The sequence below is a fragment of the Phragmites australis genome, chromosome 6 (genome assembly GCF_958298935.1).
Source record: "Phragmites australis chromosome 6, lpPhrAust1.1, whole genome shotgun sequence".
Lineage (NCBI taxonomy): Eukaryota > Viridiplantae > Streptophyta > Magnoliopsida > Poales > Poaceae > Phragmites > Phragmites australis.
In genome coordinates this window covers 4,090,133-4,116,923 of record NC_084926.1, presented here as the reverse complement: position 1 = coordinate 4,116,923, position 26,791 = coordinate 4,090,133, and the positions used below count along the sequence as shown (strand labels likewise).

At 41.8% G+C, this 26,791-nt stretch overlaps 3 protein-coding genes and 1 pseudogene across 12 annotated transcripts; 3 read left to right on the top strand and 1 right to left on the bottom strand.

The window, feature by feature from the left end:
• The first annotated feature begins 206 nt into the window (after positions 1–206).
• LOC133921191 (F-box protein FBW2-like) lies at positions 207–4,449 on the top strand. 10 transcript variants are annotated; one of them, XR_009910234.1, is made up of 5 exons: positions 207–410; positions 803–1,043; positions 1,278–1,609; positions 2,564–3,432; positions 3,517–4,449. XR_009910234.1 is itself a non-coding variant. In XM_062365966.1 (5 exons), the coding sequence occupies exons 2-4, from the start codon at positions 987–989 to the stop codon at positions 3,213–3,215; spliced, it is 1,041 nt and encodes a 346-aa protein (XP_062221950.1). In that variant the 5' UTR covers positions 207–410; positions 803–986; the 3' UTR covers positions 3,216–3,264; positions 3,356–3,452. The 10 variants fall into 10 exon arrangements, 9 of the variants coding, with proteins under 9 accessions (XP_062221950.1, XP_062221949.1, XP_062221954.1 ...); XM_062365966.1 differs by lacking the exon at positions 3,517–4,449 and having other exon boundaries at positions 2,564–3,264; positions 3,356–3,452; XM_062365970.1 differs by lacking the exon at positions 3,517–4,449 and adding an exon at positions 1,090–1,165 and having other exon boundaries at positions 208–410; positions 803–893; positions 2,564–3,452.
• Positions 4,450–5,733: 1,284 nt separating this feature from the next.
• LOC133921190 (polyadenylate-binding protein 2-like) lies at positions 5,734–11,061 on the bottom strand. Its single transcript, XM_062365963.1, has 6 exons — positions 10,891–11,061; positions 10,706–10,805; positions 8,787–8,857; positions 6,352–6,543; positions 6,113–6,234; positions 5,734–6,040 (listed from the first exon to the last, which is right to left on the bottom strand). Exons 1-6 carry the CDS (start codon positions 10,972–10,974, stop codon positions 5,992–5,994), a joined length of 618 nt encoding a protein of 205 aa, XP_062221947.1. The 5' UTR covers positions 10,975–11,061; the 3' UTR covers positions 5,734–5,991.
• Positions 11,062–11,754: 693 nt separating this feature from the next.
• Positions 11,755–12,527, top strand: LOC133921189 (24.1 kDa heat shock protein, mitochondrial-like; annotated as a pseudogene).
• A 6,357-nt stretch (positions 12,528–18,884) lies between these two features.
• LOC133921186 (uncharacterized) lies at positions 18,885–26,678 on the top strand. The gene is made up of 14 exons (XM_062365961.1): positions 18,885–19,330; positions 20,636–20,712; positions 21,298–21,456; positions 21,877–22,090; positions 22,165–22,251; positions 22,327–22,466; positions 22,648–22,728; positions 23,364–23,428; positions 23,590–23,765; positions 24,172–24,302; positions 24,399–24,487; positions 24,659–24,871; positions 25,231–25,337; positions 25,669–26,678. The coding sequence occupies exons 1-14, from the start codon at positions 19,163–19,165 to the stop codon at positions 26,149–26,151; spliced, it is 2,190 nt and encodes a 729-aa protein (XP_062221945.1). The 5' UTR covers positions 18,885–19,162; the 3' UTR covers positions 26,152–26,678.
• Positions 26,679–26,791: the final 113 nt, after the last annotated feature.

Here is a 26,791-nt window from a genome sequence, read left to right as displayed (position 1 = left end):
TAGCATTCTTCTCATTTCACCTCCAATCAATTCCCCTCTTACTAATACTCCTAGCATTTAGTATTAAATACCACTTTACATTTTTACTGTCTCGTTTTTTAGATGAAACGATTTTAATTGTCTTATCAACAAGTGAATTATTTTCTGAATTTCTCTGGAAAAAACGTAGGCAAAAAGTTCCACATGCCGTGCAATATCGGCAGGGACACCTGCATCCACACTGCGCGCCCCTCCGTTTTTTCTCCTCCTCCCGAACACGCGCACACACGAAAGCTAGCCTTCTTCAGTCTTCTACCGACCGACCATTCTCCCTCTCGATTCTCTCTCCAGCCATTCCCCCCCTCCATCAGGTGTTACCTCCTGCAGATCCAAATTGGAATTTGGGCCTTGGCCTCCACATCACCAATCTGGTAAATTCGCAGCACTACCCCAATCTCAAACTGATTCTTGCGGTGTTCTCTTGCAAATTATTATAGGAAAGATTATATTCTTGCCCTTTTTTCTCATCCTTTTCCTTTGAGGCGAAAAAGTTGAAGCTTTTGCGTTCTTTCTTCCCCACAAATATCTCGGGCCATACCTTTTGTTTTGCTGCGGTGTGAAATGGTACGTGGGATTGGGACCAATTGGCATGCTCCCCCAGCCCTTTTCATCCCTGCAAGAGACCTGCTTTTTAGATCTATGCCTTCCTCCTCCTGGTACCCTGTGATTGGAGTCAGTATTAGTGTTTAATTGTGCTCCTTTTCTTGTCAACTTTTGGATGAGTCTTACATCTTATCTCACCCCTCCCTTGGTTCTTGGATAGGTTGCCTTCTTTGGGTTTGCCCGCAGCACACGCAAGCCATTTCACTGCTAGGAGGCTGCTTGGCATCTCCGGCTCTTGAGTGATCTCCAAGGTAAGCAGCAGCCCCCACTCCCTGGGAAGAAATAGAAATAAAGAAGTTTCGGCTCTTGGTTGGAGCAAGGAATTGAGTTCTTTGCACTCCTCCATGGCTTCTGAGTGGAAAATATTTGAGCTTGCTGGGAAAAAATCCATCCTTTTCCATGTTTGTGTCTCCCGCCAACACTTACCTTATTCCCGTTTCTTATCAGCCTGCTTGCAAGATCTGTATTCAAGTTAACTTAGTTCGTCTCAGTTTCTTTGATGAGAGATGGTGTACGAAATGAAGTAGTAGCTCTATCCATCCTCTTCCATTTTTAATCCGAGTTGCAGTAGTTCAACTTGGTAGTTGAAACATTAATTCATCAGTCACCATGGATGGTCCTTTGACTCACTTCAGGGGAGTGGAGTGATGGGGGAGTGCGAGGACGCCGGGGAGTACAGGTGCTGGGAGGAGCTGTTACCGGACGCGCTGGGCCTCATCTTCCGCAACCTGCCGCTCCAAGAGGTGCTCACCGTCCTGCCGCGGGTGTGCAAGTCATGGGGGCGGGTGGTCGCCGGCCCCTACTGCTGGCAGGAGATCGACATCGAGGAGTGGAGCCAGCAGCAGAGCAAGCCGGAGCAGATCCGCCGCATGGTTGAGCTGCTCGTCGGCCGCAGCGGCGGCTCATGCCGCCGCATCAGCGTCTCTGGGCTGCCCTGCGACCCACTCTTCTCGCTCATCGGAGACCAGTAAGTTCAGAATTTTGCTATCCTCTTTCGTCTTTCCATTTAGCATCTTGCTTTTGCCGTGGTTCCTTTCAGAAGTGAACCATTTACTGCGGAATTTCTATGAAATTCCTGCGTTGCAAAAGGACCTTTATATTGGAATTCAAAATGCTCTTGATAACACATTCCATATCCTAGAATGTACACTCGGTGTACTATACGTAAAGATAGTTTAGGCTCTGCATCATATATGCAAGAAATTCAGACTTCAGGTTGCCAATTATCTCAGCCTGTGACCTGTCATGGGATGTCATTGTAAATTTCTGACCTGTAAATTCAGGCCATTTCTTGATGTAGGGTTGGCATGATCAATCTAGTTGATCCGATGGCTGATAGTGTGCTTTTAAATCTTTGAGATTCGGAGTTAGGCACAGATTAACTCAGCTTTCGCAGAGAGTATATGGCCTCTAATTCATACTACTGGTTTTCAATTCATCGTATGGATGTGTTTTGTGAACGAAAATACAGCATGATACATCCATGCTTTGGTCTTCAATCCTACTCTTAGCATATGGTTTCACTACGAAGTTGAGCACTTGATTTGTATTGTTCCGAACTTTTTGCTAGTTTTTGTACTATCACTGATATATGTGTAGTATAAAGGTATCACAATCTACTGTCTCCTGTTTCAAATCCATTTTCTTCTACATTGACATAGTAAATTAAGCATTAGATGTTCTGTTATGTATTGAGCTAATATATTACCTGTTCATTAGCCCTACAAAATATTGGAATCACAAGTACAAGCACACAAGTACTGGAATGCACATGCATATACAGTCAATATACACGTCCTATTTGTCACAAACTTGGCTTCAGTTGGTCCACATACTGTGACTGTCATAGTTTGGAGAATTACAGTGCATGTTTCTTTCAGAATTACACTGACCCTGATGTATTTACTTCATCATTCACAAGTGCCCGAGCTCTTCAGACCTTAGAGATTCCAAGGAGCGAGATCAGCGACTCCATAGTGGAGACCGTCGCGCCGCGGCTATCCAACGTCACTTTCCTAGACGTCAGCAGCTGCACAAAGATCGGAGCTCGCGCCCTGGAGGCGTTCGGCAAGCACTGTAAATCCCTGGTCGGGCTCCGGCGGGTCATGCACCCCATCGACCTCGCCGACAAGGTGTGCCAGCACGACGAGGCGCACGCCATCGCCTGCAGCATGCCCAAGCTCCGGCACCTGGAGATGGGGTACATGCTGATCACGACGGAGGCGGTGCTGGAGATCCTCGCCCAGTGCCGCGACCTCAAGTTCCTGGACCTGCGCGGCTGCTGGACCGTGGACGACAAGTTCTTGCGGGACAGGCACCCGGGGCTGCGCGTCCTTGGGCCTCGCGTGGACGACTGCTACGAGAACAGCTACTGGGAGGAGTGCTCCGATTACTCGGACTCGTCCATCTACTCGTGGGAGTTCATGGAAGACGTCGACGACTACTACGCCATCGGCAGCGACGACGAGGCCATCTGGGACGACGGCCAGGGTTTGGAAAACCTGGAGGTCAGGTTCTACGGCGGTGGGTTCAGTGAGGGCTATGCTGGTTTCGATTGGCCACCGTCACCATGAGAGAGCTGTGTTCACCCTGACAAAATCCCAGCCTGCTCTTGCTGCTATTGTGTGTGTTCGTGTGACTTGTGTGTGTTGTTCCTAAGCTTGCAGATATGTTGCTGTACTGTGTCATCACTCAATCTCCCTCTACCTTGCAGATATGTGAAGTGAACTGCTAATTGTACGATCTAGATGTAAACTTTGGTGTTTACATGAAGCAAATCAACATGCATCGGTGAGATTTCACCAGTGTCATCCTACAAGAATACACTGAATCGGCTGCCTTCCATCTCGCATCTGTTTGTTAATAAAATTGTAGCTCTATCAACGTGAGCTGGTACGATGCAAAGATGGTGTGGCTTCTGTCTGCAGTCTCATCTATTGGACAAGATGCTCATGCAGCAGACGTGGCCTGCTCTGCAAGGGACGCAGCAGTGGAGAAAAGCACCTGCTTTGATGCATGCAACATGGCAGGGGAGCGGGGAGCCCTCGGGCACACGCAAACAGCTAAAAGCTACACCGCTTTTAGGCCGGACCACTGTGGCCGCTGGCGCCTGCAGGCTGCCTGATCCTAAGATTTTGCCCCAAAATCATGTAATAAAGCAGGATCTTTTTCTCAGAATCGGTGGGAATCAATCGATGGCGTCCGTGGCTGGCAAGTCGATTGTCTCTTGCAAGACAAGTTAGCCCCGGCCTCTCCCTGCCTCTGCCGCCTGCATGCGTCTCTGCAAGCTTTGGCTCTGGACGCGAGATTCTGCCGGCTTTTCCCAATTCCCAGACGAGCAGGAGGCAGGAGCAGCCTATTGTATCTACCTTGAGGTATGGTCAGGTCTGAATGGATCCCTCTGGCAAAATATTTGATGCTTCCTGGGTGGATTCTGTACTAGTAGTACTAATCTTGAGAGAGATCATTGGATCAGGATTGCCTATTTGACATCAAGCTGCTGCTGCTATATCAAGTATGATGCTTTAGCGAGTCAGGAACCAGTGGATCAAGAATGCTTCTTTTGGCCTCAAAGATTCAGAAGACAAAAGATGAAAAGAAGAGAAAAATTTCCAAACTTTTTGTGAAGATTGACCTTGTTCGCCGCTCTTCTGTACCCCTATTTTCTGTTTCTTCCGAGAATCATTTTGCCATTTTAGGTTCAGCTCCATTAGGTACGAGGGTGTTTAGAATTCCTTTTCCCCCTCTATGTACAAGTAGTACTTGGCGAATACTGTTACATTTTTGCTGTGGACTGTGGTTGAGATCTTTCTTGATGAGTGTGGTCTCAAAAGGATAGGAAAGGGATAAACTTTTTGGAAATCCACAATTGACACCGGCATCAGCAGCATTGTTAATAAGGGTTTCTGAATAGGATGTCTGTACCCTTGCTACCCAAGCCATGCTCTTTTCACTTTCGGTTTATGTTTTCCATGTGTCCTCACTCACCTGCCATGCTTTTGTCCCCTAGCTTTACTAACTTTACAAGATTCTTTGTTGGAACTTGTGGTTGACAATTCACAAATAGTATGTAGGAGTAGGGCTGCTAAACCATATCAACTTGTTGCTGCTGGTTCTGTAACCATCTCTGTGATTCCCCTTGGCATCGGCACCATGAGAGCAATCAGAGGCCATCTGCAATATTCTCTGTGTTGGAATGATGGGCAAAAGGAAAACGTATTGGTATATTTCAGAGACTTTATGCCGGCCCTACGATAACAACGGATCAGCTTTGCCCGCTGTTAACTGGAAAGCGCAGATTTGCAGGTTTACATTCTGATAAAAGGGGACTGATTAATTGAGGCTTGAGGCCCAGCTGCATCAATGTGTTGGGAACTTGGAATTCGAGAAGAGAACCGATGATGCTCTCCGATACCGTGCTGAGGCCATCTCCAGCGGTAGCGGCAAATGCCGACCGTATTCCTGTAACCGTGTTTTTCTGATCCGCTCGTCCCGCAACGCACTCTAGCGGACTCCGTTTCTACCTCTACAGGAATGCAGCAGGGAATCAGGGATGAGAGAAGACGGTAAATCTGCGGATGGAAAGAGCGTCCGTATTACTGTATATGAAGTATGACTGTAGGTTCAAATAGAGGAGGAGAGTAATGTAAAGTAGGAAATAGAATAGTTACTGAAGATGTAAAAAATAGGTGATACTGTAATAATGTTAAAAAATATTATAATAGTGTTATAGAAGATGAATTTTTAAAATATTTATTAAAGATAGACTGCGGTGGTAACTGTCCGTAAACAAGATACACGATCTAAAGAGGGCAGAGCTGACAACGGTGAGAGTGCCTATCGCTGCCAAGAATCTGAGCTTGAAGTCTGGAACGGCAGGCTGACACCATGCGCTACTATGCTTTATTTGGATGTCTACTGATGATTCTTCTTTGGCTGTATGCCTGTATCATGACTGATTAGCTTCATTTGGATATATACTGATAATTCTTCTTGGATGTACTGCTATCTCTTCAGATAAGAGTTGCATACAGCCGTCGGAATCACGTCCGTGCAAAAATTTAAAAACAATAACGATAGAGGTCCAGAACAAAAGTACGCAAACCAGTATTACATAGTGCTTGTTTTGGCTACTACGTCTTGTATTACAGCAAGCCGATAGTACATGTCGCCATGGCGTCAGTAAAACAGGTCACAAAAGGTGACAAGACAGGAGCATTCACCCGCAATAACATGTCTACTATGAAAGTGTAAATAAAACAGCAGCAGGTTAAATTATTTTCGGAACCGACTATGGCTTGTTTGCCCTTAAACTTCATGACCTCATACTTAACTTCATGACCTCATACTTCAGAAGTAGGGTTTGTAGCGCATAGGACGGCGGAATCTGGGAGCTCTCCTGAAGGAACATAAAGATTATGTTAGAAAAGAAAATAAGAAATCCACATTGTAAAAGACCGCCAAAACTTACCCATAACCATATGGTGGGAAAAACGGTGCTCCGTATGATCTATAAGGGTAGCCATGGTAAGGATTATAGCCACGTGGTGGACGCTGCTTCATACCAGGGACATTAGTCCTCTTCGGTGCAACCTGTCAAGCACAGAGCAAAAGGTCAGGTTAAAAATGGAGGGTAAAGCGCGGTTCAGACTTCAGACGCTTTTTTGAACTCTTGAGATCGCATCGAAATTCTGAAGAACATTTATGCACCTTAATCTGGCGGCCATGCAATTCAGATTCATTCAAATTAAGAGCTTCCTGAACAGGTTCTTGTTCCAGAAATTCCACATAAGCAAATCCTTTTGGCTGCCCAAATTTGTCAGTCAAGATTGTCACTCGATTGACAGTTCCACAAGCTTGGAAATGCTGCTGCACTTCTTCTGGGGTACACGCATAATCAACCTGAAGTATATGATCGTATCAGTAAACATGTAAAACCGTAAATTCTGCAGCTTGTGTTAAATAAATGACACAAGATGCAACTTGAAATCGTGTTTAGCAGTTTTCAGTGTGCTTAAGTGCAGACTAATAGAGTAAAAGAGTATTTATGAAGCACTCTTTACAACCATCAGTTATACCACAGTCCACACTTGTCTTGGACTTCACAGTCGAAGGCTAAACCTTAAAGTAGATTGCATAAGTTTTGCCACACGTAAAACATACCCGACAACACATGTGATCTTCATTATGAGAATTGAGAAGAGATGCATCAATATAAAGTATACACCAAACAAGTGAAAAGGTTCACGACACAAAAAGTAACTGAGTGAAGTAACCCATATTTGATGTTACAGTCTTATATGCACGAAGGATGCCAACCTGATACATCAGTTCAGTCACCACAATATGGGGGCAAATTAGTTGACATTAATCTTTCAAATGGTTAATTCTCTAAAAGACTGTTATTCCTTTATGCAAATAAGCTTGGTACCAGCCTTTCATTTTGAAGGTTAATTCTCTAGAAGACTATTCCTTTTGAGAGCATCTGTATGCCACAATAAACCATACTAAGGCACTGCAATATACATAAGTAAATGTATAAATCACAGAAAAATAGTAGAATTCATTTCAGTCACAAACAATTTGTATTTAAATGGTATTGCAGCTTAGGTCACGGCGTCACTTTAGAGGAAAACTGACATACCAATTTGAATGACAAATAAGTGATACGTAAGACAAACATCATTACAAGGGATATATGGGAGAAAACTGACACCAATTTGAGTAATATGTAAGACAAACATCATACAAAAGGATATATTGAAGATATGCAAGCCAAGAATCAGAAGTGATAAAAAATTCAATTTCATGTTAAGAGCCTAAAACTTATGATTGGAAGAAAAGAAAAGTCTAAACCTTTGTTTATCAATACTGCAAGAATACAAAGGAAAAGGGATCCAAGTACAGTCAGCAATTTTTTTGGTAGTGCATCCAGCGTTGTCATATTTCAACTACAATGATCACTTCCACACAACATCAAGGAGGCGCAACTCCGTATGTTAACACCATTGTTATTAATTTCTAAAGCGAAGGTTTGTCTTCTGCGTGTCAGTGACATGCACTAAAAGATCGGGCAACCTTTATTCGTATGTTGGTAAGAAAAAGAAGTCATCACGATGTGCTTCGACAACAAACAATTTTTAGGTGAAACGAGGGATAACTCAAAGGAAAAAGGGGAAAGATAGGCAGAGCACAAGTTCATTAAGAGCAAAGAATAGAGTCAAGATTAAAGCTTTCTACAGTTACACTTACATGTCATACCTATGCACCACTCAGGCGATCTCATCGGACCAGCGCCTACAAATCACGTCACATCAGAAGCAGGCTCCAGTCAAAAGCGCCATCCTGATTGTATACAGCAGCAGCTTTGTGCTGACTTCCTTTGCTTCTTCAGGGAGGTCACCTAACCTAGAATATCTATATCTTACATTTTTCCCCTTTTTCTTTTCTTTTCTTTTTTCCATGCACTTTTTTTTTTATTTTTTCAGGGATCTTTTTTTCTTTTATCTCTTAGCCAACTCTAAAATACAATTTCAAAAGGCTTGATCAAGCATACTACACCTGCGACCATCACCACTACTTAATTAATGCACAAAAACAACAATAGAACACCATAAGGACGAAGAAAAGACTAATGAAGAGTATTTTTAGCAAAGAATTATGTAAACACACATAAAAAAAACTTCACAACAGCAGTGCATAGCATTCTGAGGAATGGCATCAAGCATTGAGGGCAAGGAGGCAATACCCTAATTAGGAACAAGCTTTGATAATTCCATCTGACAGTAAAGACACCCAGGACCAAATCATTTTCAGTAGCAATGGCACGCGATCGATTGAGTTTCAGAATAAGGGAAGTAGCAAAGTAGTAGGCTTTTTGAGATAAGCATTTCATAACTAAGCTAAGCGCGACAATGACATTTACAGTTAGCTACTAGGCACCTATTGCATTCTACAAATATATATATGTTTTGTACTCCACATTTTATGCCACATAGAATAACAAGAATAGGAATCCCTTGTCAACATAACTATCTAGAAACTTGACAGCAATATAACATACCCGCGGGTGCATGTGTTCACACACACACACACACACACACACACACACACACACACACACACACACAGATTATAAATCTTACATTTCCAACATACACAGAGCGGGCATCCACCTGCTCCTTCGCCTCGGCTGTAGATGCACTAGGGTCACCTCCTACAAAACAGCAGAGTGTGTCAAGAGAACTTGCAGATAGTAGTAGCCTAGCCATCAGAAAGCTAAAAATGAAGTATAAACCCTAAACCAAAATTAGGTCATGTTAGACCAGCCTAGCCAACACAAGACAAGAATGCAGTAAAACATAGATCAAAATTCGTAGGGTCATACAGATAGATATTTGATGACATTTTGTGGCTATATTGCTATGTTCAAACATGGACAATGGATCCACATGCGCACAGAGGTGCAAATTCAGATCAACATAAGCATACACATAATCAGAAGGAATCTAGTTCAAAACTACTCCCTACATAATCACAAAAGGCAGCAACCTCTGTTCTGCACAAAAAATCCTAAAATTTCAAAAAGCTACAAGAGGTATCCATAAAAGCAAAGTTAATCCATGGAAGCAATTATGCAACTAACAGAAGAACAATTTCACCACTTCAGTGAAAGCATTACCTTCATAGCACGCACATAGTGTTGAGGGATGGTCTCACAGGCCCCTTCGGGCGTAGGGTCGAAGGCCTCTGAGGCCACTGTTTACTGACAAAGTGTACAACTATTATGGATTTGTAATGTTGCAGGAACCTTCGGACATGCCGAAGGTACCTTGCGGACGCTCGGTGCCGCCGGAGCATGTACGGGTGCCGGGATCGGTGAAACCTATGTTGAGCCTTCAGAAGGTGATCGAAGGCCTTCGTTGAGCTTCGCGGGGGGGACACGACCGAAGGGACGCCGGAGGTGTCGTCGCAGGTGAAGCATTCGGCGGGCCTTTGGAAGCCGGTCGAAGACCATCGCAAGGTGCCACGAGGAAGTCGACCGAAGGTGTGCCGAAGGTGCCATCGGCCATAGACCTTCTGGAGCCCAGGCGAAGGGAGGACCGTTGCTGCTAACTGAAGACTGAGATGGGCATGATTGTAAATAGGATAGACGCGCTTAGGTTAGTATCAAAATACCCACAAATATGCTAGGAATGTGGCAGTTAGAGGGGTATTATTGTACATTGTAACAGAGAATGGTCGGATACGGCATATAAATAGGACGGCACTGTAATCGAAAAGGCAGATGGCATTAATTATAGTGCACAGTTCCCCAGCTTGTGTGTGTTTTCCACTAAGCCTTCGGATCACATCCAGGCTTCGAAGGCCCACCACTTTGTTCGGTTACGCAAGTTTCCAACACATAGAGTCATGGTTAATGACATACTTTGAAGTACGCAATCGGCAATAGATGAAATAGAGTGATTGGAGATCGATGAGATATAAAAGAAACCAATGACAGGAGCAAGGGACTTCCAATAAGACAGAGAAACACACAAGCTCAAGGGATCTAAAGAAGGATAGAAAATACTACGTAGAAGTAGCCAAGGGATGAGTTTCACGAGAAGGGGTAGGTGGGAAACAGATAATTTAGCACAAAAGTTTTTGTTTGGCGCATATCGTCGTCATGGGTGCACAATGAAATTGAAATCTGAAGTTGTGTAAAAAATATGTATGAAATTGGTCTCACACACTTATCTTTCAAGTGAATGAAGAACTCGCTCTATTTACTTTATCCTACACCAAAATTGATGGACATGCAGTAAACAGGTTGACAAGCACGTAAAGTGAAGAGACACAGGATTAGTTACAAGCTCACAATATACCGAGTTAACCAAGTTGACCAAATAACAATTCTAGTAGTATTTTCAGCGCTAATTTAACTTGTTCGAACAGCCTTCTCTATGCGCAGATCGTCAAAAGAATGTAGGGAAGCATATCGAACCCGTCTAATCTAGCCTAACCGCATCGCAAAAGTGCAAGCATCGATAAGTTAGGTGGGCAAGCGCGTAAGGAAGACAACCTTGCATCTCCTTGGCGACCTTGGCCTGCATATCGCGGAGGGCGGCGGCCTCCTCCTCCATATCCTTCAACCTGCGCTTCATCTCGTCGAGCTCCTGCAGCTGCGCCGGACCCGGGGTTCAGGGGCTCGTACGGACCTAGGGCTAGGGTTTAGCGCGAGAAACACGGGTCCAGGGGTGGTGGTACCTTCGCCGCGTCGTCTCCGGCAGCGGCCATGTCGCCGTCCTCCGGGATCTCCTGGCCGTACACCTCGTGCTCCTCTTCGTCCATGGCGACGTGAGCTCCCTCGCCTCCCCGATCTGGCCCGATTCGGTCGCGGCAGGTCAGCCGGTGAAGTGTGGGTTTCGTGAGCAAGGGTCGGGCCGTACATTTGATAGGCTTTATAGGCTTCCGAATCATGTTAGATTACGCCTGGGTCTCTGGTTCGTCGCGCTGACGTGTCTTTCGGACTTTTTTATTTTTATATATTAAAAATCAAAAAATTGTAAAATAGATTTTTATTTGAAAAAATTAGAAAACTAGACTATTGTCCTCCGTTAGAAGGATGATATATTTAAAAATAAAAATATTGTATTTTAGTACTCTTAAAATTTAAAATAATAAAGAAATAGTTATGAAATTTTTAGATAAAATTTGGTAGTGCAGAATATACTATGATCTAACTCTCTAAAATCTTTCAAACAAATCTATGATATGCACCATAAAAAATAAAAAAGACTATGCTAGGTTTGCAAATTTTCAAATGGATGTTTATCTTCTTCTTTTCTACTATATTCAAAGTATTAAAAAAATATGGCTTTCACCTGGTAGGTGGGCCCACTCAACCAAACAGTAGAACGATTAGCAGCATTAGTGCGCATTCTGGAATGTTCCACGACTGCAGGTTGTTCCTGAACCTTCTAAAGTCTTCCCCAAGCTCCGCTACTATATAAGCCTCCTCCATTTTCCTATGACCTTCTCACCCCAAGAATCCACAAACAGCACTAGATCAACACAGCGCGAGAGAAAGCAGCAGGTCAACAAGGAGGGAAGGGAAGGGAAGAGAGCGTAATGGCTTCCACTGTGGCTTCCAAGAGGGTCATGCCGCTGGTCCGCACACTGGAGAAGCTACTAGTCGTGTCCCCCCCCCCCCGGGTGTCACCTCCACCCTCAGGTTGGTGGCAGTCGTTAGTGGAATCCGCGGCTACAACACCGGCGCGCAGCTCCACCGTTACGAGGGGACGAGTCGAATGACGACAGCAGCCGTGAGTACAAGAGCCAACACCGCGGTCAGGACTACACCATGCCCAGCCTCTTCTCAGGTAGTCGTCGTCCTCGCACTATGACCCTGACTCATTCGCTCCTTTCTCTCGAACTATGCTAATTGATTCGATCAAATGCATTGAAATGGCTATGCTAACTCCATTTTTGCCATCATCCAGATGTGTTCTGTGATCCATTCGGTGCGCCACAAAGCCTCGGCCACCTTTTGAGCCTGGTGGATGACTTCACCACAGTGGCGTTGGGCCATGTTGATGCTGTGCATCGGGGCTAGAACGCGAAGAAGGATGAGGATTCGCTGCACCTACGGGTGCCTAGGGAAGGAGCACGTCAAGGTGTGGGCGGAGCAGAAGAGCCTGGTGATCAAGGTCCAAGGCGAGGAGGAGGTCGTCAAGGGTGAGGTCGTTTTGCCACCGAGGTATAGTGGCCACATCGAGCTCACGGCGGAGGTGTACAGGATGGACAAGATCAAGGCCGAGGTGAAGAACGGTGTCCTCAAGGTGGTCGTGCCCAAGGTCAAGGAGGAGGAGCGCAAGGACGTCTTCCATGTCAACATCGAGTAGAGAGTAGATCCTTCCTAATAAAAGTCAACCTTGAGTCTAGGAACCTGCCAAATCAGAATCTTTCTTTTATCTTCAATTTCTCTTTTATCAATTGCAATAAGTACTGTACTAGGCACGATTTTGTTTTTTGGTGTTGCGGTGGTTTTGCAACGTGTATGATGATTATGCTTTCGCCCTCTTCTAATTGAATACGTTCTACTGACCTTCGTAAAGCGAAAAAATATCAATAGACATGTTATCAATATAGATTAAGTTATTTATATAAATATTTATAGAAAAACAAAAAAATCAAAGTTATCAATTATTTTAAAATGGAGGTTAATGATTTTATGGTTTTTTTCTAGCATCAACTGCGTCCGCGTTCGAATCAAACGAGAACACACGTTCCTAGCATAAGACCAAAGAGCGCATGCCGCATACAAAAACCACCTCCATATCGTGCCACCGTTGGCAGAGCAGAGAAAGCAGCCATGGCGCAGCTGCCGGAGATGCACCCAGTGAAACAAACCACAGAGGAGACTGTTGTTGGTATGGAATTTGGCAATCCTGTGTAACATAAATCTGTCCGGGATAACTATCGCTTTTCGTAGCGACATACGACTTGTTTAAAAGCAAACAAATAAAAAATTTAACGAACGTTTACAAGTAAATCAACAAAGAATTACCACCCAAATCGTGATGACTCGAAGTAGCAGCCAGAACTACTCTAAAATTATCCTAATGTGTAGAAAAGTAAACAAAAACAAAAAATAGATGCAATAGTTACGATTGACTGAGTTGTTTTTGCAATTGGTCTCTACCCTTAACTATTTATAAGGGAGACGTTATCTTGTCCTAATGAATTAAAGTAAGACTCTATTCCAACCCTAAACACGCTTTATTCGACTAAAAACGTGAAAAGAATATGAACAGATCTACGAATCCAACTCAATTCAAACTCGGATTGAACACTAGATGTCCGTTGAGAGTAAACTTTTGATCACCGTACTATCTGGTGAGTTCAACTCGACTGGACCCTGAACTCTTTCCTAATATACACCGGATAGTCTTTCGTTTGAAATACACTCATCAGAGGCTATCGCCAGGCTAATATTTGTATAGAGCAAATCCTACTGCAAAAATTTGAAATACATGCACTGGATGATCCGTTGTTGACACCGGAAGCCTCACCGAACTAATTCTCGCAGAGAGCAATTTTCTCTACAAGTTTTGCCATTGAACTCACCAGATGATCTGGTGCTACTTCGGATAACACAACGGACTATTTTTTTACAGAGAGCAATTCTCCCTACGCGATTCAAGCTATAAGCATCGGATAGTCCGACGTTTGCATCGGGAGCCTCGCCGGACTATTTTTGCAGAGAACATGTTTTTCGGCAAATATCAACTTACAAGCATTGGATAGTCTAGTGTTTGTACCGGAATACTCACCGAACCAATTTATAGAAAGAACATATTTTCTACACAAAATCATATGAGCCATGGTATGATCCACACCGGGCAACACCTCTAGAAGAGAACTGAATAGCATCAAAAACTCATGAGCAAGAGCAAGGAAAATGCTCATGTACACGGAAAGAGGGGTGATATATGTCTTGAGTGCTCCACTCTCACCCACGTCGCTCATCTCTCCTATGAAGAAAACAGAACTCTACCAAATGACTCTTTCTAGCAATAGGTGCACACAAAGCGCCTCTAAGGGACTGGTCTGTTGGTCACTCTCGATTCTATCATAGAAGCTTTTATTTTAGGCTGAGGAGCTTTCTTAGGTTATGTCTTTAGAAGCTCTCTCTTCTTGGTTTGTGATGTTGGCTTATTCTTTTCTACCGTGGGTTGTGCAACATTGATCTTAACTTTCTCAAACTAGGGTAATGGTTGCGGTGAAAATAATCTTGTCAGGACTAGTGTAAGCAATTCTCTCGAACCCCAAACTCAAAGCTAACTCTGTCTTATTTTCACACATCTTGGTCTTGTTCAAGATCAAATTTATTTTTCCATTGCCTTCTGAGCACTTCTCCATGAGATTCTCAACTTTCCCTCTAACCTAGCTAAGCTTGTTCTAAAGAACAATGTATGTGAAATAGTTTGACCGCACATCCTTATAACACTCAACACTTTAATCTAGACTCTAGCTCATTTATGCGTTTAGCTTTCACATCAACATCCTTTGAGAGTAAAGGACAATTCTTATAAACGCCTAAGAGAACAGGTCTAGACTCCTCTTCAAGGAGCTTATTCTCAGTAGTCTTAAGCCGACTAACGACTTGAGCGTGTAAAGTCCGAAGCTCGGCAAACTCACTCATAACCATAAGGCAACTATCACACTTTCCATCCCTGACCCTATACCTAAGCAACTCAAGCTCAGGAGATGAACATTCTAACATAGACTTGAGTTTCTTAACTTTATGGACCATTTTCTTAAGCAATGTATCCTGGCTAACAACCTAAACAAAAAGGTGGTCATAGGAAGCTCGGAGTTGTTGTCGTTGTCGTCTGCTATAAAGAAAAGGTTAGTGAAGTCCTTGTTATTCTTCTTGTTCTTCATGGGCGACTCCTCCTCCTCTGAGCTTTTATCCTAGCTTGATGACATGTCGATGTCGTTGAGCGCTACTACAAATGCGTATGAAGCCACTTTGACCGTCTTCTTGGCCATCTTATCGTTGTTCTTAAAAAAAACTTCTTGTTTTTTTTTGCTTGTTGTGGTTGTTGTTGCAATTTCCCCTCGTCTTCAACTTGGGGTAGTCCGGCTTGAAGTGAGTAGTGTCACCACACTCATAACAGGCGTGAGAGATCTCTTTCCTCTAATCTCATTGATTGTTGTAAAAACGGGTGAACTTCTTCATGATCAATGCTAAGTCCTTATCATTAAGTGCGTTCACCTGCTCCTCTATGATATAAATTAAGAAAGACAAAGCAAATCCACTACGTGAAGGGTTAGCGCAAAAAAAAAATCAGCTCTAGCCTAACTACCACCACTAGGTCTTAAGACCAACGTCATGTTCTAAGACAAGGAGTTTTAGGCCTATCCTAGCCGCGTTAACTATTTTGATAGATTTAAACTTACTGAAGAGTTCATCACAAGTCAATGTGTCTTGACTGGATGATTCATCAATTCTCGAGATCTTCACTTTTCATATGTTACAGCCAAAAGTATAGAGAAACTCGGTTGCCCTCTCATGGTCAGAGTAAGGCAAAATCCCAGTGAATCTAAGGTTGCTAACAATTTCATTTAATCTAGCAAACATAGCATCCAAAGACTCTCCAGAGTCCTACACAAACATCTGATATTTATGGTTGTATGTGATGTGGTACCGAGCCTTGATTTGGTTAGTTCCCTCATGAAATACACTAAGAGTGGTCAAATCTCTCTAGCAGTACGGAAGTATTGTACTTTGTCAAACTCATTACGACTCAGACCGGTGAAAATATATTTCTAGCTTTATTGTTGGTTTCATATTGTTCAATTTGAGCCTGTGAAGTATGAGCAACAGGGATATCATAATTAGAGTCCATAATCTCGCATATTGTACTTTTTTGACTTAAGATGTAAGACACCATACGCAACTTCCAGTCTGAAAAGTCTCAACCTTCAAAGAGAGGGATTTTCCCGTATCTCTTCATTGTCGTATACGGATTACAAAGCCGGTTAAAGTTAATTGTTGATCAAACCGTCTCTCATACCAATTGTAGGACAGAGAATGACGATTAGAGATGGGTAAATAGGCATCTGATAAAATTCTTCGAAACTGATGGTCTTCTCCTATTATGGTCACCAAACGCACATCAAAACTAAAGCGAAAGAAAAACCGGAGATAAACAAATTGATATGGAAATAAAAAAAAAGCATGGCTCTTATGGTTGAAATTGAACAATAGGTTTTACTAGAACTCAATCCATACGTCAGCACACATAAAAGCTTGCAACTTGAAAAACGAATACTTAAATCCAAACATATAGACTCCAAGTGAAGAAACTCTCCAAGTTGATGATTTAGAGGTAAGAAAATTCAAGACACATTTATATATATTTGTATGTGAATTTTATGCCTCTAACAAGAAGAGCAATTTCAACAAGAGACAAAATTTCAGCCCTTAAGCAAAAACGAAAATTACAACAAAAAACCAAAAAAATCACAATGAAACAACAAAACCAATAAAAGGAGACTAGAAGTAGATGAACATAAGCATAAGAGCAAACTTAATCTTTATTACTTGCATAGGTCAACCCTATTTTTGATATATTACAAAGTATTTTGCTCAAAAAACTCTCAGATAATACATAGGCTAAACTATCATCTTTCTCTCCCCTAAAATCCTAACACTCAAACTCAAATGGCTGACTCTAGCTCTCTCAACAGTCATACCCCTCTATTTATAAGCCTTAATAGCTTCTTTGGATACAAACTTTCCTTCTTTCTTGGAAAAGCCGAAAAAACCAACACCTCCGAACCAATCCACGACACATCTGCTCCACTAAAAGCATATTAGCCATTGCCACGCTAGAAGCTATATAGGAAGACAGAAATGTCATGCCCAACCTCATAACAAGCTAGGTTGGAAGCATAGCAACAACCTCCACAGTGTCGACACCTAAGCCAACGACTTGGAAACAAAAACTCACAAAGGGGATAAAAAGGAACATCCCACCATCCACATACGAAACAAGCAGTACTAACCTCGCACACACAACTCTGAGAAACTCGATGACAAGGTCGAAGTCACTGGAATCGACGCTGAGGAACAAAAGCTTGGGTGGCCACCAAGACTACACCCTTGCCAGAACCTTCACCATAGATAGTTTTTTTTTCCATTTTTTTTAAAAGTTAGAAGCTATCTAAATAGTTGATTTTTAGTTTCGGTTTTCAGTGATTTTTGGTTGGTTGAAAAAACGGTTATAATTGAAATGAATTAAAACTGAAAAGTAGGTTTTGACTGATTTTTTAGCTTTTTAGGTGTGTTGAGAAACTAAAAGTTTATTATAAAACTAACAACTAAAATTCAACTGTCACAGTCGTTTCCTCGGCTAGTCAGAATCTTCGAACCCACAGTCTATCCAAACATACCCTTTTAAAATGGGGTCGATGTATTGTCTATAAAAAAGAACCATGGATCATATCGAGATGGGTATCTAGGAGACTGCTGGTTTGTTTCAGTCTAGTTTAGAAACTTTCTTTTGCTGATTATAGAATTTTGTATGTGAATTATGAGAATCAATTTCATATTATTATAGTTTATTTTTGTTTTTCAGTTAGAATTCATAATTAAAATTAAAAAAAGCATGACCTTAATTGTGCTCCGTGCGCGACTAGACCACGAGAGAGGTGTGGCGCGGTGCAACGTGCACAGACGCAATCATGAGCGTAGTCACCATGACGACAATTGTCATTGGCTCAGTCCTTCATTAAGATCATCTTCAAACATATTCCCTTTATTTCGTTCCCTTTCTGATTTATTTCCCCGTTCCCATTCCCTTTATTTTCTCTCATCTCTAACAGCTTCCATTCGAAGGGAATCGAGAAGTGAAAGGAGAGAGAATCATGTCTTGGAGGGAATGACCTTGGAAATCTCTTCGTGACGGAAACCATGAAGTGAAACCGTTGAAACGCTAAAGGGAACGAAAATCCCGTTGTAAAGAGAATCTGGACCCCAAGGAAAAATAGTTGGGCATAGTTTAAGTAGCATCGAGCAGCTCCGACCCAAACCGATCTACCTACCCGGAGTTCTGCTAATCATAATCTTGATCTAACTAGCTACCCAAATATAAAATGACACGATGGGTGAGCAAGAGAGTGTTCGTGTGGCAATAATCAAGGATATATAGGCCGCACCGATGGCAGCCGAGCATGACAAGCATGCATATACCCCATAACAAGTAGGACAATAAGAGGCTGTGTGACAGTTGATGCATAGGGTTGTCAAGGACCTAACATGTGTCATGTTGGAAAACAAACTAAGCGACCTCAGCGTTTATGTGGTGGATCGGAGGGAGTACGAGCAGACAAGGGCGAGCGGATACTTAGCTATCATAATCTCACACAAGCAACAATGCATTTAGTAAGTAGCAATACGATATGCACCCTCTATCTTTACACGTGTAGCGCATATGCGTAGTTATTAGTACTTTAAAACTACACACAAGCTGGATCAAGCATTATATATCATCATGGTAAACCATTTTGCTCCTAAGGAACGTCAGATAATACTCGATTGATCCTCCGTTTGAGACACACAATTTTGTAGCGATTTCATGATTTTCCAAAAATTAAATTGGAAAGAATTGGAAAAGTTTTCTGCGTTTCAAACGAAGCCGAACACATAATCTGATTGTGTTCCTTTGGCAATGGATCCAATCTTTGCGCGCGTTGCCGGTACTCCCCTAGTACCGACAGAACGATTCCTGTTCGGCTCAGCAACACCTTCCTCTTCCTTCCTCCCCCCGCCGTGCGCTTCTCCGCTACCCCGGAGGCAAAAGAGCCCCCCGATCTCCCGGGGCCCACCTGCCCGCCCGCCCGCGCGCCGCGATGCGGAGAAGCTTCCGGTTCTGAGCCGGCCCGACTCCACCAACAACTCGTCGTCATCCTCCGCTTCACCCACTCCTCCTCCGGCCGTCGCCGCGGGGAAGCGGAGGGCGGCGAGATGTGGGTGTTCTACCTGATATCGCTGCCCCTCACGCTAGGCATGGTCGTCGTCACGCTCCGCTACTTCGCTGGCCCCGCCGTGCCGCGCTACGTCGTCGCCACCGTCGGATACGCCTGGTTCTGCTCCCTCTCCTTCATCATCCTCGTCCCCGCCGACATCTGGACGGTCAGATCCCTCGCCTCGTCTCTCCCTCCCTCCCGTCTCCCCCAGGCCCCCGGTTAGATCCGCCAGGCTGAGCTAACTGCGTGTTTTAGTTTCGGCAATTAGGGTGCATGTACGGATTGCAAGGATTGCAACAGAAAATTAAAGTGGGAAGCTTGTTAGGGCTTGGAGGAGAGAATTTTTTGTGAAACACGCATTTGAACTGTTGTTTTGCTGCAGAATGAGGTTTGAGAAATATGATTCACCCTTGCCGTCCATCAGAGAGGTCACCAGTTCATTACATAGTTCTTACAAATGCAGTGGAAACAACTTACCCGAGGCAAATTGACACCATAGGAGAATTGCATATGGTCTGCCTGACCCCAATTAGCTTCCAAGAAGTCTGTGTCTACAGTATCTGACTCTTCACAGCTAGTTATCACATAATCGTGTCTATTCCCCTGATGTCAACTCTTCAATCAGTATTTCGTCCAATGTTCGCTGCTGAGTTAACCTAGTAAATCGTCAATTCAGTTCACTCATGACATTCACCATTTTGTTGCATTCGGACAACTTGACACCTGCAAATTATTTTTTATTGTGGTAACTTGTTTCCCTTAAGAATAGGTCTCCTTCCAGTTTCATATGTACAAGTTTGATGTCTAGTGCAGTGCAGCCACATGCAAAATGGGAAGCATCCCTCTACTTTAGAGTTATAATCCTGCTATAACAAACGGCAACAGCTAACAGATGCAAACTAAAGTACCAAACAATTGGACTAAAACATTAACCAGGCATCAAAACACGTTAACTTCAGAATACACTGTCCAGACTCACAAGCCTCTTCAGTCTGAGCGCCATGAAAGCATTGCTGTTGATCTCCTCTCTGTAGATGCCAAAAGGTCAAGCATCTTCTCAATTAGTCCCTCCAGCCACAGAGATCAGTTTCAGTGGAATGTTGAGAGATCAGGTTATGTTTCGCTAATGGCAAACCCTAGATTAAGAAAGTTAGCATGTCATAGTGTTATGTGGATACCCTCACATACATGTCGATGATTTCGTCCTTATAGCCAAACCTGGGGCCTATGAAATACAACCAGCCTGCCATTTGGCCTATATATTTGATACCTAGGTTTAAGCACAAGTCAACTCTTGATGTTTATATCTTTTAAAACTCCAAAAAATGACAATATATCCTTTGAATAATATTAATTCATATAAATTGCAGTATCTGTATGACAAACTTTATAATCTTTGTTCATGTACTGGGCTGGAAAACTGTCTTCATCTATTCCTAAGGCCTAAACTTTTACATCATCTCACTTGCAGACATTAACTGGCAGTGAGAAGGGTGGCATTGGATTCTTTTGGAGCTGGTCATATTGGAGCACGTTTATCTTAACATGGTATGCTATAAACATGCCTTGTATAGCTGCCTCCCTGTGGTTGCAGTATTCATGATTCTTAGTGGCATCTACAACAAGTATTTGATGAGTTGACATATGTCGTTGCAAGTTGCAACATGCCAGTACAATTTTCAAAACGCAAAAAATCTTTCTTGTATGCCGCTTCATCATTTGCCAGAGAACTGCAATGATTTAGCAAAGCACTCTTTGGGCATCATTGCATCTCTTCTGGCTTTACCTTAGGTTGGTACTTGAAAAAACACTAGCTATGTATTGTATGGTCTGTAAAAGGCAAAACGCTGGAATATTCTTTCCCTGTTTATGTACTTACAAGTTACAACTTCTATTACCTGCTAGATCTTTCAAGATATTTAAGCTAGTGCTGGATGTGCGGTTGCCGGCTTACTCAGTTTTTAGTGGGACAGCTCAATGTGGTCTTTGGGTATCAGTTCAGTTATACAATTGTAGTTATGATTTGCTATGATCTTCAATCAAAATTTGTATTGGATGCACTAGTGTTTATTCAGATTGTTTGCATTGGTCTTGATATCCCTAAACAAGGCTTGTGTTTATGTCTTTAAACAGGGCTGTAGTTCCTACTATCCAGGGCTATGAAGATGCAGGAGACTTCACCGTCAAAGAAAGGCTGAAAACTAGTATTCATATGAACCTGTTCTTTTATTCAATTGTGGGGGCCATTGGTCTTATTGGACTCATACTACTCTTAGTTATGCATAGAGCTTGGTATGTATCAATCTTCACTTGAGCTTCCATGTTCCACTACCAATCTGATGTGTGAACATAGCCTTTTGCAATGTTGCTTAAATTTTGTTCACCATTTTGACCTCTGAACATCATTATTTTCAGCTTTTATTTATGGTATTGGTGCTATTGCCAAGCTAGTAGTGAAATGTTTTGCTGAAATATCTTTATAAGATTAAACACTAAAGCAGTGCAAACACTGTTTAATTGCCTAGGTTAGCGCTGCCTAGTCACATTTGATTTATAAAATGAACAATACAATCAATGATACCATCAAAATACTGCTTTCATCCGAATGAATGATGCTGTTGCCTTGAGCCCTTGAGAAAATATTTCTTCCGAAACTGGCTATCATAAATTTTTATCTAGTGAGTGTTGACCTGGAATAAATTTTCTTGACAGGGACGGTGGTATTGTGGGATTTGCAATGGCATGCTCAAATACCTTTGGACTGGTGACTGGTGCTTTTCTTCTTGGTTTTGGGTTGAGCGAAATTCCAAGAAATATTTGGAGAAAAGCAGACTGGTCTCACCGCCAAAAACTACTTTCTCATAGAGTTGCCAAGATGGCTGTAAAGCTTGATAGTGCTCATCAAGAATATTCAAATGCAATTGTCGTAAGTATATTTTATAAATTCTTAAGTAATAATTTTCATTCTTGCATTATGCTGAAGTGGTGTTCCTTCTCCAGGTTGCTCAAGCCACTTCAAATCAAATGTCAAAACGTGACCTTTTGAGGCCTTATATGGATATTATTGACAACATGTTGTCTCAAATGGTACTGCTGCAATCTGGTGGAAGTTGAATTTAAAATATTGCTATTACGCAAAATAAAATTTGATTTTATGCCCAGCTGCGGGATGATCCATCCTTTAAACCTTCTGGTGGTAGATTAGGCGAAAATGATATGGACTATGATACTGATGATAAATCAATGGCCACACTTCGCCGGCAACTCAGGAGGGCTCATGAGGAGTATTATAGGTGCAAAAGGTATTATAGAATAAATCACTAGATGATATATTTTATTTGGTTATATGGACTGTCAAGTATGACACATGCAACTTTGATGGAAACCTAGTAAGCACTAAGCAGTAAATCCTATAGTATAGAGCAAACAACATTGAAGGTGTGACTGCAGCTTCCCAATTTTAACTGTGTTGTGATTGTGCAGTGAGTATATGACTTATGTCATGGAAGCCCTTGAACTGGAAGACACTATAAAAAATTATGAGCGTCGCGATGCAAACGGCTGGTGAGTTCATTGATTATATATTTACAGAAAGTCTGTGCAAGTTAATTGCTGTAAAATTATTGTGTACAACAGGAGTGTTTCAATCTTGACAAGAATAGCAGTTGCAACTTTGCTGAATTATCTTATAGGAACTATGATTTAGCCTTCAGTCCCATTCGACTATATTTTCATGATAATGTATTTTGGATGAATCTTTTTCTTTTTGTATTCAATGATGCACGTGGTTGGAGAAACTTGATAACTTTGTTAAAGTAAGTGATGCCAAATGATAAAGGAGTTTTTAATGTGTTAGTTAAACAAAAAAGGATAGTAAATTGGGTACCACTACCAACAGGACTGTGAACAGATCCACAAAAAAAAAAATGGCTACGTTAGTCTGTTGGATGTTACATATAAAGTATAACAATACTGATCAATAATACTTGATTGGTGATCTGAATGCTCCCATTGCTATAGAATATAGATGCTTGTGCTTGTCAACATAAGGACCATTACAGGCATGAACAACCAGTTTTTCTATTTTTAGTAATTTGCTTGAGAAACCTTGAGCATTATGTACTGCAAACTAGTTGCATTCATCTGGGATTCTCTGAGGTCAACCACAAGCAGTATTGATTAACTTTATTTTAAAACAGGAAATGTGTATCAAGTTTCAGAGAAAGTCGTTCAGGCACACTTGGATCCCTTTTGGACACTATTGGTACTCTTCTCTCCTATTCTTCATTTTTTTTTGCTTTATCTTAGTCATAATTCCTTAATCAACTTCTCAATTAGCTTAGATTCCTAGTAAGTTCGAATTTATTACTATGTCTGGTTAATAGTTGATTGAACCAACTCAATGATGTTTTGTTGCATTTCCAGAGTTCATTTGGCGCTGTATACTGAGAAAGCAGCTTCAGAAAGCATTTGCTGTTATCCTTGGCTGCATATCAGCTGCCATACTGTTGGCTGAAGCCACTTTACTCCCAGGTGGTGTTGATTTATCACTTTTTTCTATTCTTATAAAAGCTGTAGGAAAGCAAGAGGTTTTGGTCCAGGTAAGAATCTGAGCACTTCATGTTCATGTAAATATTTGAAATGGGTATCTACCTTGTGTCCAGCTTAGAGGAAAACTTGTTAATTGTGACATTAAGTATTCTCTACAATGCTTACTATCTTGTGTTATTATTGATAAGCTAGATAATTCATGTATAGCCCACAACAATCCCATGCATTTGTCACCTACTGGTAATTTAGTTTAAACACATGTACACTAATATATGTGAATGTCGTTACCAGGCGAGTCTAGAGTATGCCAAATGCATGCTATCCTTCAGGTCTAATGTTTATTCATAGTATTTAGAAATGGAAAAATCCCTGCCCTTTCACTCTGTTGTAACTTCATCTCAAGATTTCAGGGTTTTTTTTTTTCTGCATGATTTACAAGCTTCCTCTTGTATACAGGTTGCTGCATTTGTCCCCTTGATGTATATGTGCATTTGCACATATTATTCACTATTTAAGATTGGTATGTTGATGTTTTATTCTCTGACTCCAAGACAAACCAGCTCTGTCAGCTTGCTTATGATCTGCTCGTAAGTTTTCAATGCTTTATTCTTTATGCTTGATGCGCTTCCGTTTCCAAAGCTGCTCAGCTCATTCAAGGCTGCGCACCAAATTCTGATTTGCAGAATGGTTGCAAGATATGCTCCTCCTATTTCTTATAACTTCCTGAATCTCATCCGCCTTGGTGGTAATGCCAAAACTACTTTTGAGAAGATAATAGTTGCGATATTTTTTTCTGTCTTATTTGGTTAGATGAAGGTGTGTTAATACTTGACATTTGAAAAGGAAATGTTTGGCAGCTTCTCTCTTTAATTTGTTTATTGTATTTGCTGTTTACCAAATGAATTTTTCATAGCTAACTGCTGAATGAACCATATGTTGTAGAGAATGGGGAACATTGATGATGCAGTTCCTTTCTTTGGGAGAGGCTTCAACAGGATCTATCCACTGATTATGGTTGTCTATACGCTATTGGTTGCTAGTAATTTCTTTGGCCGTGTGATTGACTTTTTCGGAAGCTGGAAAAGGTTCAAGTTCCAGTGTGAAGAAGAGAACGTGGATGGTTTTGATCCGTCTGGAATGATTATTCTACAAAAAGGTAAGGACTCCACAGATTTTGTATCTGGAGAATTGGAGGTACCCTATTCCTTAAATACATGTTTGCCTTCCCTTTTATTGTTCCTCCTTAGTTTCCATGAGGATTTCAGTTTCCTTGTTTTCATTTGCAAATGAAAGCTTCTATGAGATTATTACATTGTAGACTAGTAGTAATTAGTGAAGTAAACATGATCCTGAATTATGATTGTCTGTGTCTTTCATGTCTTTAATCTGGAACGATGATTTTTCTGATCACTCAGAACAGTCAAAATCTTTGTGTAACTACTGTTGAACTGTCGGTGCAAGCACTGCATTTGTTTCTCTGAATTCTGCCTTACTATTTTTTTTATCTTTCTCCAGAGAAATCTTGGATCGAACAAGGATGTAAAGTGGGCGAGCAGGTTATTCCATTGGCAAGAAATTTTAATGGCATGGACACAGATATTGGATCCCAAAACGTACCATTGGTGTGTAGAATGCTTATTCCATTTATCATTGGAGCTTTCTTAAACTATCTGCCATTCTCTTTTGGAACAAGTCCATTTTGCATCCCTCGACTCTTTGGGTTCAGAAAAATACTTGAATTACAAAACCATTCATTTTACGCTCCCTGATTACAAAAAACAGGTCCAAATCATAACCCTTTAAGCTTCAATTGTGGTGGCTGGGGGTGGCTGAAATGTATTTGCTTTTTTCTCTTTTCTAGGCTTCGATTGTCTCCACCTGAATTTAAGCTTATTATTGTTATTTAGTAGTTAGTACTTACTGCTTTCTGTTTTCATCCTCTATTGTGTACAGGTTGAAAATACAGTGGAGATGAAAGCAGGAGCAACTTCTTCCAGAATCGAAGGGAGAGTTGGTCAGTCGAAATATGCTAACAACAGGGAAACTATCGCCAGCAAGTACTCTTCTATTAGGGAGCAGAATCGGCAAGCAGCGAAGGCAGCAAAAAAGGAAATTTCATCTAACTCTGTGTCTTTGCTTGAAGAAGGAAATTCTGAACAGCGGTCCAATGCTGGTGTACCACCAGCTGGAATGTCCTCAACATGGGCCTCAATGAAGATTGGTTTTCAGAACTTCAAAACAAATATGGGTTCCAAGAAGTTCCTTCCTTTGCGCCAAGATCCAGGATTTGTTCTGCATACAAATGTCGCTTCGCCTGAATCTCTTGATGACATATTCCAAAGATTAAAACGGCAACCTGCAAATATGCCTGTGGATTACCTTGATGATGATGATGACAACACTGGAGACATGGATCTACATTTCCAGGATCAGTGAGATAGGTCGTGATATTCTTTTAGGATTTAGAATATGCATACTCAGAAATTGAAAGATTTGGTAGCGTTAGATGCAGAAAAGAAGATATAGGATGCATAGATTTGATGATGGTTCTGGTGTGCTTCCTGGAAGCTCAAGACGCCTGCCCATCTGGAAACTACAAACATGAAAGAATCTTATGATGACAGGTTTTGCAGAAGGGCGGCAGATTTTCCCACCAAGAGATCATGGGACTTTTCTGCTTTACAACTACTACGAAGGTAACAGACATTGTTGACTTGCTGATTTTCTTACCTTGTTAAATCTGTATGAGATGCTAATTTGTTATCGAAGGGAAAGAATGTGAAGGAATATGTCTTTGAGAGTTGTAACCAGTAAAAATGTAGTATCAAATGTATACTTGGTCGGGAAAATGCCCCAAGTGTTTTTGTTTGGCCAAACATTAGACTTGTATTTGATGGTAAACTTGCAGACACTCTTGTGCTGTTGTGCTGCTGCCTGACTGAAAAATGACCTATTTCTGCTGTGCGTACAACGTGTTCGTTTATGTTGGGTGCAGATATCACACAAGGCACATGTACAATCAAAAGGCACAGCACGAATCAGTAGAAATTACTGCATGCCTGCACGAACATAATAC